General features: G+C 35.0%; 4 protein-coding genes across 4 annotated transcripts in view; 1 reads left to right on the top strand and 3 right to left on the bottom strand.

Annotated features, from left to right (window-relative positions):
* The window catches only part of LOC104748933 (diacylglycerol O-acyltransferase 1-like), a 4,218-nt gene extending 3,983 nt beyond the window's left edge, over positions 1-235 (bottom strand). The window contains exon 1 of the mRNA XM_019236850.1: positions 1-235. This exon is cut by the window's left edge and continues 519 nt beyond it. The gene's annotated coding sequence lies outside the window, so the exon portion shown is untranslated.
* Positions 6,991-9,208, top strand: LOC104747879 (glucan endo-1,3-beta-glucosidase 8-like). The gene is made up of 4 exons (XM_010469589.1): positions 6,991-7,107; positions 7,355-7,678; positions 7,852-8,351; positions 8,435-9,208. The coding sequence occupies exons 2-4, from the start codon at positions 7,356-7,358 to the stop codon at positions 9,043-9,045; spliced, it is 1,434 nt and encodes a 477-aa protein (XP_010467891.1). The 5' UTR covers positions 6,991-7,107; position 7,355; the 3' UTR covers positions 9,046-9,208.
* LOC104747877 (UPF0725 protein At4g11700-like) lies at positions 9,417-11,389 on the bottom strand. The gene is made up of 5 exons (XM_010469587.2): positions 11,184-11,389; positions 10,911-11,068; positions 10,333-10,804; positions 10,125-10,249; positions 9,417-10,010 (listed from the first exon to the last, which is right to left on the bottom strand). Exons 3-5 carry the CDS (start codon positions 10,478-10,480, stop codon positions 9,612-9,614), a joined length of 672 nt encoding a protein of 223 aa, XP_010467889.1. The 5' UTR covers positions 10,481-10,804; positions 10,911-11,068; positions 11,184-11,389; the 3' UTR covers positions 9,417-9,611.
* Positions 11,493-14,482, bottom strand: LOC104747878 (THO complex subunit 6-like). Its single transcript, XM_010469588.2, has 11 exons — positions 14,036-14,482; positions 13,889-13,965; positions 13,759-13,804; positions 13,546-13,606; positions 13,371-13,424; positions 13,187-13,267; positions 13,047-13,086; positions 12,652-12,752; positions 12,382-12,492; positions 12,008-12,124; positions 11,493-11,814 (listed from the first exon to the last, which is right to left on the bottom strand). Exons 1-11 carry the CDS (start codon positions 14,365-14,367, stop codon positions 11,725-11,727), a joined length of 1,110 nt encoding a protein of 369 aa, XP_010467890.1. The 5' UTR covers positions 14,368-14,482; the 3' UTR covers positions 11,493-11,724.

Raw genomic sequence — 15,273 nt, 5'->3', positions numbered from 1 at the left:
GTTGAAGAGAATCAGAATCCAATGAAGAGAGAATATTGAGAGAAGGTTTGTTTTGTTTAGAAGGGGGGGAGGAAGAAGAAGAAGCTGAGAAGGAATCGGTGGAATCGTGTCTGGTTTCCCTATAAAGAGAGAAGCAAAAGTTTAAAAGAGAACTTTGAAGAGAAGAAAAAAGATTCACGAGAGAGAGAGAGAGAAGGAGGAAGATGACAACAATGGTGACGAATGATTTAATTGAAAAGCGGTGTTTGCGATATTTTTTGTTTGCGAGTATATTTTTCTATGGTTTTATTCTTTTTTTCTTTTTCTTTTTTAATTTTTGCATAATAAGATCCTCGGGTGAGAGAATTCATAACATCGCCACGAAAATATGTACCCCAACTTTTTTAAAAACATAAAAAAATTTCCCTATTGTTTTCTAATTAATGATTTGGTGTTTAAATAATATTAAATATGTTGAAATTAGGAAATTATTTTAATTTTTTGAAATACTGTTTAAATCTGATTTGAGAAAAATAAAATTTTTCTATTTGTGTTTCTATATTTTTGCGATAGATAGTATTTTTGTAAAAATGTATTTTTGCAAATGTTTCTTAATCCAATGTATTTAATGGATTTGTTATTTTTCTATTATAGTAAAAAGATAATTATATGGAAAGTGTTTGTAGTCAAGTGGTTGCAGAAGTGTTTTTTTCCTATTGTTTTCTAGTTTATGATTTGGTGTTTAAATAATATTAAATATGTTGAAATTAGGAAATTATTTTAATGTTTTGAAATACCGTTTAAATCCTGTTTGAGAAAAATAATATTTTTCTATTTGTGTTTCTATATTTTTGCAATAGATAGTATTTTTGCTAATACTCCTTAATCCAATGTATTTAATGGTTTATTTTCTTTTATTATTGTAAAAAGATAATCGTATAGGAAGTATTCGTAGTCAAGTGGTTAAAATACTACTTCTGTAACCGATCCTCCTGGATTAAACTATAGATTAGGTCTTATCAATTAAATAATTATAAAAAATATTAATCATCTGAAAATGATAAAGATTGAATGCATTTTTTCAAAGCAAGATTTTTTAACCACATGGTGGTGGGCTAGTGGTTCCCATCTGGTTGGAAGAGTTGTCTTGTTGGTCCAGGCCAGGATCAATTCTCTCCAGATTTGGAATTGCTACTCATTTACTATGTGGCAACATGGATATAGGCCTTTGCTTACGGCCCATTTGAATACCCGGAGAGAAGGTCTATCCGTGGGCTGCACTTCTCTCAGGGATTAGTCTCGGACCTCTCCCCAGATTTGGAATTGCTACTCATTTACTATGTGACAATATGGATATGGGTCCTTGCTTACGGCCCATTTGAATACCCGGAAAGAGGGTCCATCCATGAGCTGCACCTCCTTAAGGGATTAGTCTCGGGTCCCTCCATAAACCTGGGGATTTACTGTAAGTTATAGAAACAAAGCAAAAATTTTCTTGTAATAATAATTTTTAAAGAAAAGAAGAAATGCTGTTTTCTGATAATAAGAACACCAAGTTGATGTGTCTATTTTAAAGAAAAGAGTTCAAATACCAAAAAATAAACATAAATAAAGAAATTAGTTCCATAACAAACAAAAGAAACTATATTTAAAACAGAAAATATTTTACTCGTGATATTTTTATTTTAATGATAACTATAGACTATTTTAATAACTTCAAGCTTATAAAAATAGTATTCCGTTCCACCAACCATTTAGTCGAGTCAGCTGATAGCCCGATACATGATGTAAACTGTAAACCAAGCTCCTAGGCCAAGGCCAAGTCATAGAGGTCGTTATTAAAAACTTACCAAGTACTACTCGCTAGCTAGATGCGCTAATGTAAACTATAAGATACCCGATCCGATAAATAGTGAGCTTATATGGGGATGTTGATACTTTTTATATACAATGTTGCTAAATTGATTTTAAAATATCTTCAAGTTTTAAGTATTGTTTTTGTTTACCATAAATCCATAATATATTTTGAACCGACATGATTCAGTTAGGGAAGTACTTTGATGAATATTATAATATCCGAAATCTTGTTTTGATAGTACAATTTATATTAATTATTTTCTCCATTTTGTTGTAATGTGTAGAAACAAAACGGAAATAATTGGTTTGATTCATTTTTATTTTATTTTTGTTTATTGGAAAACATTACTTTCACATTTTCAATCACTTAATAATTCTAGTTTATTCGATAAAAAATTATATTATCTTCTAGTTGATTGGAAATTTCATATATTATATACATTATCTTCTATTTGATTGATTCTCACGTCCGTTTCTGAACACGGTTTTGATTCAGCTCGAGTTAGTTAATGGGAATGGACACTAATTTAACAATTAGCTAAGTCAGCTGTCCAATTAATAAATATATCACAATCATGTGAAGATTTTAAAAAACGTTATACAAAAGGAATATTAAAAATTTGGAAGTAAACAAACAAACAATGGGAACGGGAAGAATGGGTTGCGACTCGCGAGCATGACACTGTTACCACTGTCAGTGAAAGCAATGCCATGCATTGGTTTTTTCACCTTTTAATTTTAACATATCTTTACGGCATTTCCAACTCATCTTTATTTCTATCTCCAAATTCTATTTTGAAAAAAAAACATCTTCAACCCCATTTCATATTCATCTTCAAAATAGAAATCTCTATATTTTGAGACTTTTAATTCATTTCTCTATTTTAGAATTAAGCTTTTTTTATATGCAAATCAATCCCTTAAATTTGCATAAATTTATATTTTATTTATAAATACAGTTAATTATTATTGTTTTATAATTAAACTTATAAATAATAATTTAAAATTCATCAATAACATATATTACATAGAAAATAGACAATACAAAGTACAAAATAGCATAACTACCAATAAAATTTAAAATACATAATATGACTTAAACTAAAGATTAAAAACAACTTAATACAACAAAGACTAGTAATTAGTGTAATGTATTGTTGTTCAATAATAATTTTTAAATATAAATAATATGTTAATTTTTTCTATTTGCTAAAAATATAATTGGATTAAATTTGTAATTTAAATAAATAAAGGATCATTATATAAATGAATAATAATATATAAAATAATATTCTAAGAATATTCTTTTTGGAGTCAAACATGAAGAATATAGGAGTAAAATCCATCTCTTAGGGCATCTCCAATGGTCTTCTATTTTTGCCTCTATAATAGAGGTGAGTTTTACTCCAATGGTCCTCTATAAAATAGAGATTGTTATTTTTTCCTCTATTTATAGAGGAACCTTTGTAAAAAAAAAATAGGGTTCCTTTATAAATAGAGGTAAAATAGTAATCTCTATTTTAGAGGTGAGAATAGAGGACCATTGGAGTAAAACTCACCTCTATTATAGAGTTTCTCTATTATAGAGGCAAAATAGAGGACCATTGGAGATGCCCTAAAATGGAGTTACTCCAAAATAGAGTCAAAAATAAAGAAATGGGTACGAACCTCCGTGATAACCTATCGTTTGCGTGTTCGCCCTAGCCGCTTCTCTCTGGCACGATTTACAAGACATCTTCCTCCGGCGGCGTCGAATCCGATCGGCGCCGCTGGGACTTCGATCAGTCACTTTCATCCTCTGCTTTGTTCACTAGTCTTGTTCTGGTTCTGTTTCGACTTCACCGGAGGGTCAGTTTTCGCTACTCCGGCCATGCTCCAGCTTCATCCTCCCTTTCCCCCTAGCTCAACCGGTGAGTTACCTCGGCGGTCTGTCTCTGTCGAGCCCTCAGCCACCCAATGTCAAATCTGAGATCCCTGAACCCCCGTTTAGCCTTTGTTTTCGTTGTCCTTACCAACTCCCCTTGAAGTCATCCCCAACATCCCCTTGCTCCTCGGATTTAGTTCCCCTCACCAAGTGTTTTACTTGGACGCAGTTGGACAGGAGCTCTGTGATGATGCCAGAGCTGCGTAAGATCTGGACGAAGCTTTGCGTCTCTAGTATTGTGCTTCATCAAACCAGGTCTGTCCCAAATCCCCTTTTGCCCTCATGTATACCTTTGTGCCGATACTTGGAACCAACTGTCCGAATACTGCAGTTGAAACAGTATCAATCATTGTTGCTATGTGGTTACAAAATGGTTTTGAGAACCCTGCCTTTAGAACTATCTAGATTTACCCCTCATAACTGCCATAGGTTAAAGAAGATTGGCATTATGATCTCAGTTCTATGGAGCTGTGGTTACCAAAAATTTTCTATTATGTTCTACACGTCTAATCTGGAACCTGAGTCACTACAATTACCCATGTACACCATCTGTCCAGCTACCCAAAGTGAGAGGAAGACCGGCATTATGATCACTCCTCCAAAAAGAGGTGATTACCGGAACTTCCCTAATCTTCCATCCACATCGCTCCTGTGCCCTGAACTTTTTCAACTGTCTATCATCAAAACCAAGGAGTGTATCACCTTTGTCCAAAGTTTGAAGAGCTTCGGCATTATGACCTCAATTCCAAGGAACTGCGGTTACCGACAACCTCTTGAGCAAACTCTACTCGACATGAAACCCACAACCACCCTCTTCCTTGCCGATGACCATCCATCGAGATTCTCGGCTTTGGAACCATTCTTAACGTCCCAATGTCTATTGACAAGGACAATTCAACATGTTCTCGTTATGACCGTGAATGTGGCTTCGACACCCTCTGGATCTGCTTGTGATTTGGTGCTTTATAGCCTATATCTACAATTTCTATTGGTTCTGTTGTCGATATCTCTATCCCTGTTATCTACTTTAACTTTTGTTTGTAGTTTCTTTGTTTCACGCCTTGTGTTGGCTAAACCTCTAAAGTCTGTAATCTCTATCCTTGAATGAATGAATAGCCTAGACTGTTTACCAAAAAAAATAAAAATAAATAAAGAAATGGGTATAGATGCTCTTAGCCATTAATTTTCAAGTTTTACATATATAAAGTTCTCAATACAAATTTATATTGCTAGTACCACCACCAGATGAATTTTTATTTCTTTTCCATGATGAATTCATAAATTTCAAATGCAAAATCCATTTTAGTGATTTATTTCCATGAATTAAAATATATATACATATATATATATTGGTAAATGGAATTTTCATAAATTTTAGTACTCCCTCTGTTTCATATTAAGTGTCATTTTAGACTGATTATTTTGTTACAAAATAAGTGTCACTTTATATTTCCAATGTAGATGTTTGGTAAATTTTCCAATTTTATCTCTACTAATTTAATGTATACACCAATAGAAAAATTGATTAATATATTAGTAAGGGGTAAAATAGAAAATTTAATGATTTTCTTAATATGTGTGAGAAACTCTAAAATGACACTTAATATGAAACAGAGGGAGTAAGAATCATTATTGGTAGATGTATTATTGTAGAGTTTAATGATTTTTAAAAGTTAGAGATTTTAAATTTTATTTGTGGATCAACAAATATGTATGGACTGTCATTAATTGTTATGGATTTGTATCAATTGTTTTCCCCAAAATTTATATTTTCAAGGTAATACACTTATATTTTTTTGTTCAAAATAAAATAAAAAGGTAATACAAATATATTTTTTTTTTTAAAAAGAAGATGTCCAAAAATTATATTTTTCAATTAGAGCTATGTTTAATTTGTTTCTAAGGATGATTTACATAAGCATTTGTAAAGTATCAATGTTTACTTTTTTTTTTTTTGAGATAATTTGCAAAATAGACAGTTAACATAATTGTAAAAGTAGTACAATTACTAGTTATAGTTAGCAAATTCCACATCTTTTACTGTTTTATATTGTTCACAAGACTTTCTAACCCCATCAATATTTCATATTTACAAAAAATGCCATTGAATATATGATTTTAATTTTTTTTCTTTATTATATGCTCCCTACAGTCTAAAAACAAAAATGCTTGCTAATTAAAATTTTTTTTCTAAATTTTTTAAGATACTTAAAAATCTAAGATGCATTTTGTTTGATGATTTTATTTGATAATTTTAAATACTTTTTACAAATTTTTTATCTGTACAAATTATTAAGTGTACAGATGTTTGTACACATTATTAAGGTGGGTGTATTGAAACAATGATTTTGAAGGATTTTATGGGATTTAGGAAATTTGGAATTTTAATAGATTTTAGGGAAGTTGATATGATTTATGATAAAATTTTTTCAAATCCTATCTAAAACCATGAGATTTGGATTTCTGTATTTTTAACTAAACAAATCCTCTCAAATATTCCAGAATCCCTAAAACTTATTAAAATCCAATCCACAAACTGTTTTGAATAATAGTGGATTTTAAAGTAGATTTTTAAACCATTAGTTGAATAACAGTAGATTTCAAGAGACTTTTTAAAATCCTTGATTGAATAACATAGAATTTGTAACTTTTACACAAATAACTTAAAATGTCAAGTTGAATACATCCTCCTAAGTGTACATATGTAATTTGTTTAATTCTTAGGGTTTCAGATGTCTGTATCATAAGGTGTATAAACACCTTTACATTTAATAAGGTGTACGAATACAAAAGATGTATATAATATATTTAAAATTTATTAAATAAAATTCATATCAAATTGTAAAAAAAGATATAGATTTTTTGTATTTAATAAATTTTCTAAAAAAAAATTATATTAACAATTATTTGAATAATTATATAATTGAAGAAAAAAAAACTTTATTTTTTACCCACACACATACCCTTTTTGTTATTCTTCTCACCAACCCTCTATCCCACAATCTCTTCTGTCTCACGCATTCTCTATTACACACAATACCCTATTTTCTCATTTTAAGTAGTAAATATATTAGTTTGCCAATTAATTTTCTAAAATGTACTAATATGCAAACAAATCTTTTTTTTTTTGGGGGTTAATTTTGGCTTTTACCAAATTGTCTCTGAGTTTCGTAGGCTTCCAATAAAGTGTCTTGCTCAGTCAGAAACTTTCAAGACCCAATAATTACAAAAGCATCCTCATATTCACCGTCGAGAGATCAAAGGGGAAAGCTTTTTCCCAACAACAGTAAAAGGGAGAAAAAGAGACTCAATCCGTTGATTGACGACAAGTAGTCTCAGTGAGAAAGGTCTCTTTCCCAATCTCATTTTTTGTTTAAAAATCTTATCTTCGGTTTTTATTTGTGTTATCTCTTAGATTCTGCGTGTAAAGCTTTAAACTTTCTGATGTTTGGATTGAACTTCATTTAGGAAACTGTTTATATTGCTGGGTTTTAGTGAGATTTTCCAAATGTTCTAGTTAAGGGGTTTTGTTAGTAGTATTCACGTTTGAATCTGGGTAAAAAATCTCTAGTAAGCTCTTTACTTGTATCTCAGGATGATGAATCTGTTGGCCCTCTTTGTTGGATTTGGGATCATGGGTATTGTGGTAGATGGGTTGGGTGTGAACTGGGGAACAATGGCTACACATAAGCTATCTCCAAAGACAGTGGTTCAATTGCTTAAGGACAATAACATCAACAAAGTTAAACTTTTTGATGCGGATGAGACTACAATGGGTGCACTTGCCGGCTCCGGTCTTGAAGTTATGGTTGCTATTCCTAATGATCAGCTTAAAGTCATGGGAAGCTATGACCGAGCTAAGGATTGGGTTCGTCACAATGTCACTCGTTATAACTTCGATGGTGGTGTCAATATCACGTTAGTGAGTTTCTCCCTCTGCTTCTTTCTCAATTTGATTGTTACCGATTGGTTCTTAAATTTGTCTGGTTGTGATATCAAATCTCTGCAAATGTTACTCTTGTAAGAACACTTGGAGAAATTGTATGTATTTGTCTCAGTGAAGCTTATCTCTTGTGGATGTGTGTTTTCAGGTCTGTAGCTGTTGGGAATGAGCCATTCCTCAAATCATACAACGGATCATTTATAAAGCTCACATTCCCTGCACTTCAGAACATCCAAAACGCTTTAAACGAAGCAGGACTAGGCAACTCAGTCAAAGCGACCGTCCCTTTAAACGCTGATGTCTATGATTCACCAGCAAGCAATCCTGTGCCATCTGCAGGAAGATTCCGTCCTGATATCATCGGTCCAATGACTCAGATAGTTGACTTTCTTGGCAATAACAGCGCTCCAATCGCAATTAACATCTACCCTTTTTTAAGTCTCTATGGGAATGATGATTTCCCACTCAACTATGCCTTCTTCGATGGCGCTCCACCAATAGATGACAATGGTATTGCTTACACAAACGTTTTCGATGCAAATTTCGACACTTTGGTATCGTCTTTGAAAGCTGTTGGTCATGGAGATATGCCAATCATTGTTGGAGAAGTCGGCTGGCCGACAGAGGGTGACAAACATGCAAATAGCGGTAATTATCTAAACATTGTTTCAGTGCTTAAGATGCAGTTTCACATTCATGAAATGTTTTTTTACAACGGATGGTCTTTGCAGGCAATGCATACAGATTCTACAATGGTCTTTTACCAAGGCTTGGAACAAAAAAAGGTACTCCATTGAGACCTACCTACATTGAGGTATACTTGTTCGGATTACTTGATGAGAATGCGAAAAGTATAGCACCAGGACCATTCGAGCGCCATTGGGGACTATTTAAATTCGACGGACAACCAAAGTTTCCTATAGATTTATCAGGTCAAGGACAGAACAAGTTGTTGATTGGTGCGCAAAACGTGACGTATCTATCCAGCAAGTGGTGTATGTTCAATCCAGATTCTAAAGATTTGACGAAACTTGCGGATAACATAAATTTCGCCTGCACTTACTCAGACTGCACGGCGCTTGGTTACGGGTCTTCTTGCAATAGTCTTGATGCAAATGGGAACGCTTCGTATGCGTTTAACATGTACTTTCAAGAGAAGAACCAGGATGAGTATGCTTGTGTCTTCCAAGGTATGGCCACCATTACCACACAGAACATATCTCAGGGACAGTGCAATTTCCCTATTCAGATTGTTGCTTCCCAGGCTTCTTCTTCGTCTTCTCCTTCTTTGGTTTTGTTGATCGCCGGAGTTTGGTTTCTCTTCACAGGGCTGATGTTTTGAGGTTTTAGTTTAGCGAGGTTTTCTTTATATATATGGAAACTATTTTTTTGTGGTGAAATTTATTTCCAGATATGAATATGTTTGCATTGTAAAAGAGGAGAATCATTGTTTGCATTGTAAGAGAAGAGAATCATTGAGTTTGAAATATGAAGACTAGCATATATATATTTGATCAATCATAAGAAAACAGGACTCGCAAACGGCAGTATTGCTTCTCTATCACAAGAGAGTTCGAGTAATGATTCTGTTAATTTATACTACTTGTAGTCCCTATATTTGTTTATTTTAATCCACAAAACACAAAAAGCAATCGGATCGGAACACACCAAATAACTTTAGTCGACCAATCTCAAGCAGAACAACACACTTAGTTAAAATCTACAAAACGTTGCACAAAAGCAATCCACATAACAATCCTAAGGCACCAAATAACTTAGTCAACGGGTTCATTATTCGGATCCACATATTCAAATGGATCAAATATATATTGTGCAGACGACAAGGCAGCTTCCATGGTTTGAGAGCGCTATGAGTACAACCCCACCAATGTCCGTTGAAACCATCCATCATGTCTGATTGTCCTGTGGAATCTCTATGTCCTCCGAGCCATGCACATCTGTCTTCTGGGATTCCCCGTTCCCTAATAATCTGATGCTGTGAGTGCGACCCACGAGTCTAAAGACTTCCGTATGGTCATCCAAGATTCTTCTGACAACAGCAACACGATCAACATCGTCGCCAGCCCGAGCCTTGCATGAGTCTGTGTACCTAATGTAGAAAATAGCATCATAGGCGCCAAGTCCCTCGGTAATGGGCAACACATGTTCTCGTGGAGTTTCCATAGCCACTCTAAGAATCTTCAAATTGGCCACACCAAATCTGCTATGGGTCCTATTAGCTGTGGCAACTGCGAGTTCCAAATACAGACGAATCCAGTCATTTTTCTTCACCTCTGATTTTTTCAGCTGCCCAAAACGAAAAAAAAACTCTCAGTAGCTAGTGTGGTCTTTGGATATAAATAAGCGGAAAAGATATTAAAAAAAACTCTCAGAAGCTGCGAGTGTGGTCTTTGGATTTACCACGTAAAACCGGTCTGAAGTATCATCTTGGAAAGGATTCACTGGCGGCAAGTCAGGTAAGAAATCTGAGAGAAGCTTTATATCTGAGACGCTTCCACCCCATCTGTTGCCATTCATGGGTTCCCCTATACAAAACAAAGATAGATTTTTAACTCGAGATTGTTGTTCTTGGTCATGTACACTAGTTGGTTACATATATAAAATTTACCTAGAGGTCCAGCCATAGTGCACGTCAAAAGGAGACTGTTATATTTTTTTTCATTAACTTGAATCTCAAAATTTTGAAGTGGCGTCTCCCGTGGATCCTTGACATCAAAAGTTATGCGGTATTGGCAAGCAGCACAACCCGTGGACATGATGTATTTATATATAGTATTGACCTTCAAGTCTTTCCCGTAAAATAGTAAAAATTGATTGATATCTTACCACGAGACGCGAGAATATTGTAACGATGAAGGCCCAACTAATAAGATTAAATCCAATAGAAATATATATATATATATATATATATATATATATCCTCAAGAAAAGAAAGATCGTTACTAGTGTATATAAGTTACCTGGAGAATATTGTAACGATGAAGACCCAACTTAGCGTAAAGTTGGAGTATGAAAGCTTTAAAACTATGGTACGGATTAGCACGGTAGATTGACGGTCTGCCACGGAAGATTTGGTAGTCCTAATTGTAGTATTATACGTAAGACCCGTTTTGTTATTGAGCAAATATTAGGAAGCAATTCGACAAACCAAACAAGTAGGTATATATCGAAAGAATGAATACGTACATCGAACTTCCGCTGTATTGGAACATCGCGAAAGTTCCGAACCACAAGCCCTTCTTTACCTTCTCCTCCATCAAGACCTCCTCCTTTACCTTCTCCTCCATCAAGACCTTTACCTTCTTCATCTTCATCAAGAACTTCTTCTTTCCCCTCTTCATATTCTGAATGGACGGATGTAATTAAAATAATTGTCATTAGCAAGCAAATATTAGTCAAAGAAGCGATAGCTGAGAAAAACAAACAATTTAGGTTAGATAAAAAGAAAGAGTAGATTACGTCGCAGTTCTTCTGAATTTCCATAACCTCGGATCGGACCCGGGAATCTCACGCTTAACCTTCTTCTCCCTTTCCTGTAAGCGAGCGCGGGATGGATGGATTGATGCGATTTAGGTTTTCTCTCTACTCCACTCCACGCCATTTATACCTCACTTCTGGGCTTTCATTGGGCCTTCGACTGAACTCAGGAAAAAAAAAAAAAACATACATAGATTTCTTTGTCATTTTATCTCGGTTCGAGGATGGCGCTCCACCAGTAGATGACAATGGTATCGATTACACAAACGTTTCCGATGCCAATTTCGACAATGTACGTGATCAGACTAAACCGGTTCAACAATGTCATTTAAAAGGTTTTCAAATTCGGTAGCAACTACTGAACCACAACAAATCAATTACATTGAACCAAACAACTGCTACCATAGTCTAATCAAACCGAACCGAACCAAAAGACTGCCTCCCCATTCCCCAACCTTCTGAACATATGTGAAACGGGATCTTGAACTCTTTTTCAGAATGTGCAGAGAAATGGTAAGGAGTTTTACAATGAGCTGCTACGGAATGTGGAGAGATGGCTTCCAAATTGAGAGATGACATCCACAAGACCTCCATAACCTCCCACAGCAACTACCTGCAGATACAAAAGGCATTTACACATCGAGTGTCTACTCCAAAAGAGTTAATAAGGTCGGTATATAATATGACATGTCCAGAGATAACGCCATGGCGTTATCTCTGGACATGTCATATTATATACCGACCTTATTAAGTGATACGCAAACACATATTGTAAAAGGGGAGAAAAGAAGGAATTGGAAACATACCCCTGCTGGATGCATGGAAATGGAAAATACTGAACAAGGAGCACAGTGAATTTGAGAAAGCAAAGCTCCATTTAAGTCAAAACGCCTTAGAAGTGGCTCTGCTCCTACAGTCAAAATCTGATAATGCGATACTTGTTAGACAAAGCCAAATTTTTTTTTTTTTTTAAAAAGATGTCCAACTTTGTCAAAGGAATTGAAACTGTGTTGACCTCTATTTCTAGTTTAGAAAAGACGGTATTTTTTTTTAATCAATTTAGTTAAAGAGATATGATTCATAGAGATGCTAGATAAACCTATTAAGCCTTTATAAACAAATAACACCTACGGCCTCTCCGACTTTAAATTACACCGCTATCTAATCTTGTTGTGCTTACTTGCTTTTCATCAAACATCACATCCTGTACATGTGCAGGGATGGATATCGTTGATACGCATTCTGAGGCAGGAAGATTCCATAAAGCTAAACTTTTACCCTGTCCACAAACCTGAAATGCCAGTAGAAATAACAGTAAATGCCCAGTCTTTAAACTTCAAACTGATTCACCAGGAAAAAGAAACTATATTCTTAGGTTAGTGGAGCCGTGGAGGCAACAACCCCTTTTGAAAAATAGCACGTTGCAACAATTCATTTGCTTAATTCTTACCAACCAGCTTTCACTTCCATCGAGGGCCATAGAACTAATGCGAAGGCGGGACTTTTTATCCTGGGAACCAATTACTCTAATGCATTTCCCGGTTTGGCAATCTGGTTGACAAAACAAAAGAAAGCCTTGAGTGTACAAAGCTTAGTCTAGACAAGTAAAGTATACCACATGTACCGTAACCTAAAACTAAACGTAGTGATGTAACCACCAAGAATGTTTTGTAACCACCAAATGAACATCATCGAGTTTTAAGAAGCAGTCAACAAAAATGAGGAGCATTATATCTGAAGTACCAACATGAGGACTAAATGGTTTTGAAAGTTCTATAACCACAGATGGTCCAAACATAATACTAGAAACTACAGCATTATAAAGAGGAACGTGAGGAAAAATACCCCAGATTCTTGCAGTGCCATCCTCTGAACCCGTCAATATCTGGAGCAAGAGACTTAGCATGATCAGACAAAAATGCCAAATGTGGAAGTTAGATACGGATAGGAATGTGCATTTCTAATACTTATGGGGCTGTCATTACCTGACTTGCAGAGCTACGAGAAACTACAGTATGCAAATAGTCTGAATGCCCCTTGAAGGTCATTTTGATTTTACCACTCTCCTGAAAATGTCAAAAAAATTTAGGTAGCTTAGAATGTAGATGTCTCGAATATCACATACTGTAGAAGTACAGCGATAGACATTCACAACGATCAAATACATACCACGTCCCAACAGTATGCGCAAGAATCACCAGCTGCCGTAAACACACTTCCTGACTATCATAAACGAAAAAAATGAGCCAAGGGGCGAACATTCAATCCGGATCAAAACAATGAGATATAATAACTGGACCATCAAGTAAAACTTAAAAAAAAATATAGAAATAAAAATTACAACCTGAGGATCAACAGAAATGGCATTGATCTCAGGCATTGGTGAAAGAGCACCCCAAGGACCTCTATGAGAAAAGAAAACGAATGATGATTATATGCATCTGTAAGTCAATTGTAATCAATTGTATAGAGTCTCACCAGCATCAATTGATACTGAGATTTCACAACTTTAGTAGCATTTGCACTAAGAGAGTGGAATCAAATGGATATGACTCACTTGTGTTGTGGATTAGTCAATTCAATCAATGGCTTCGCATGATTCTCTGTATATCATAAGAAAAGAACCACCAAGCTCTTAGTTTGATCTTTCATATCCAAAAACCACATAGAATAAATGGTGTACACACCTTCCAAATGAAGTGATGCTTCTGATTCAGCAAATTCTTTCCATCTCCATCCTCGAACTCTACCATCATCACCACAACTACACAAATCCAGATCGAAATTTTCAAAATTACAATTTCAAAGAACCAACAAAGAAGGGTTTAGTTTACCTGAGGAGCAAAGCATCTTCGTCTTCACCGTAGAACTTGACATCATAAGCAGGGCCATCGTGTGCCCTAACCACTCTCTCAGGTTCAGCCACCATAACATCCTGACCTTTCGAGTAGCCAAAACTCGCCGATTGAGAAACAAGCGAGTTCAGAGAATGAAAAGCTAAGGTTCCATCGCTGGAAGCAACGACAAAGGCGTCCGGATTAGGGATTCTCGCCGGAACAGGAGGAGCCCAGGCGGTTCTGAATACTGTACGCGTCTGTATCTCTCGCTCCTTCAGTATTGCTTCTCTATACTCATCTTCATTCCAATTTGTAGCGTCTCCGTACATTTTCCTCTGTTTCTACTTCCGGTGATACTCTTCTTCTTGCAGAACGCCGGCGATAACACCACCAGTGGTTTGGTGAAGGTAGAGGAGGGATTTCTAAACCGGCCGATTTAGTAATTCTAATGATCATATACTCTTTTAGTCCCTTAATTATTTTTGTATTTAACATTTTGTCTGCTAGTTTTCTCAGGGTGCAACTAACTCCTCTTGTCTTTGATGACCAACCTTGCGACGCAATCAGAAGTCTCCTGAAACAGCTCTGTTCGGTTTCAACATGTCTTGTTCACTGGTTGCTAAGCGGGCCTCTCTCCATGGGCATCCTCTGGATCCTACTCTCTTTGGTTGGTCTTGTCACTTTCATGGCTCCCAGCCTCCCAGTCTAGGTGTTCGGATATCAGATCGGATTTGGTTCAAATATTTTAGATTTTGGATTTTTTTGATATTAGCTCTAGCATCTATTCATATATTTATAAAATTCGGATTGATTTAGGTTTGGATAATTTAGATTTTGGATCGGTTCGTATATATTGTCGATAACCAAAATTAAACCAAAATTATTGGATAAGGTATTATTCGAATACTTTTTAATCCGATTGTATCCAAAAAATCATACTAACCGAGTATTTAAATATAAAATAAAGAAAATGACAAGTTCAAAGTTCAAAATAACATAAAACCATACTAATACATAAAAGTGCGACGTACTAACATCTAAAGTAAGACATAAAACTATCAATACAAAAAAAGTCAAAACCAAAGTAAACAATAACATATATATATATATATATATATAGGAGTATCTACGGTTCATAAATATTGTATATAGTTAGGTATGTATATTTATATATTCAGTTCATGTATATTGTATATAGTTAAGTGTATATATATCCTTATCAAGTTGTTTATTAT

Source organism: Camelina sativa, chromosome 15 (assembly GCF_000633955.1).
Source record: "Camelina sativa cultivar DH55 chromosome 15, Cs, whole genome shotgun sequence".
In the NCBI taxonomy this organism is placed as follows: domain Eukaryota; kingdom Viridiplantae; phylum Streptophyta; class Magnoliopsida; order Brassicales; family Brassicaceae; genus Camelina; species Camelina sativa.
Note: the sequence above shows the minus strand (reverse complement) of the source record. Positions and strands in the feature narration are given on the sequence as shown.

Excerpts from the sequence above, each read along its gene's own strand:
- LOC104747879 (XM_010469589.1), top strand. The coding sequence starts at position 7,356 with ATGATGAATCTGTTGGCCCTCTTTGTTGGATTTGGGATCATGGGTATT. Across the intron at positions 7,679-7,851 it reads GATGGTGGTGTCAATATCAC|GTCTGTAGCTGTTGGGAATG; the intron begins GTTAGTGAGTTT and ends GTGTGTTTTCAG. Across the intron at positions 8,352-8,434 it reads TGACAAACATGCAAATAGCG|GCAATGCATACAGATTCTAC; the intron begins GTAATTATCTAA and ends TGGTCTTTGCAG.
- LOC104747878 (XM_010469588.2), bottom strand. The coding sequence starts at position 14,367 with ATGTACGGAGACGCTACAAATTGGAATGAAGATGAGTATAGAGAAGCA. Across the intron at positions 13,966-14,035 it reads GAAGATGCTTTGCTCCTCAG|TTGTGGTGATGATGGTAGAG; the intron begins GTAAACTAAACC and ends GGATTTGTGTAG. Across the intron at positions 12,753-13,046 it reads TGGCACTGCAAGAATCTGGG|ATTGCCAAACCGGGAAATGC; the intron begins GTATTTTTCCTC and ends TTTGTCAACCAG.
- LOC104747877 (XM_010469587.2), bottom strand. The coding sequence starts at position 10,480 with ATGTCCACGGGTTGTGCTGCTTGCCAATACCGCATAACTTTTGATGTC. Across the intron at positions 10,250-10,332 it reads CACTATGGCTGGACCTCTAG|GGGAACCCATGAATGGCAAC; the intron begins GTAAATTTTATA and ends TGTTTTGTATAG. Across the intron at positions 10,011-10,124 it reads CTTCAGACCGGTTTTACGTG|CTGAAAAAATCAGAGGTGAA; the intron begins GTAAATCCAAAG and ends CGTTTTGGGCAG.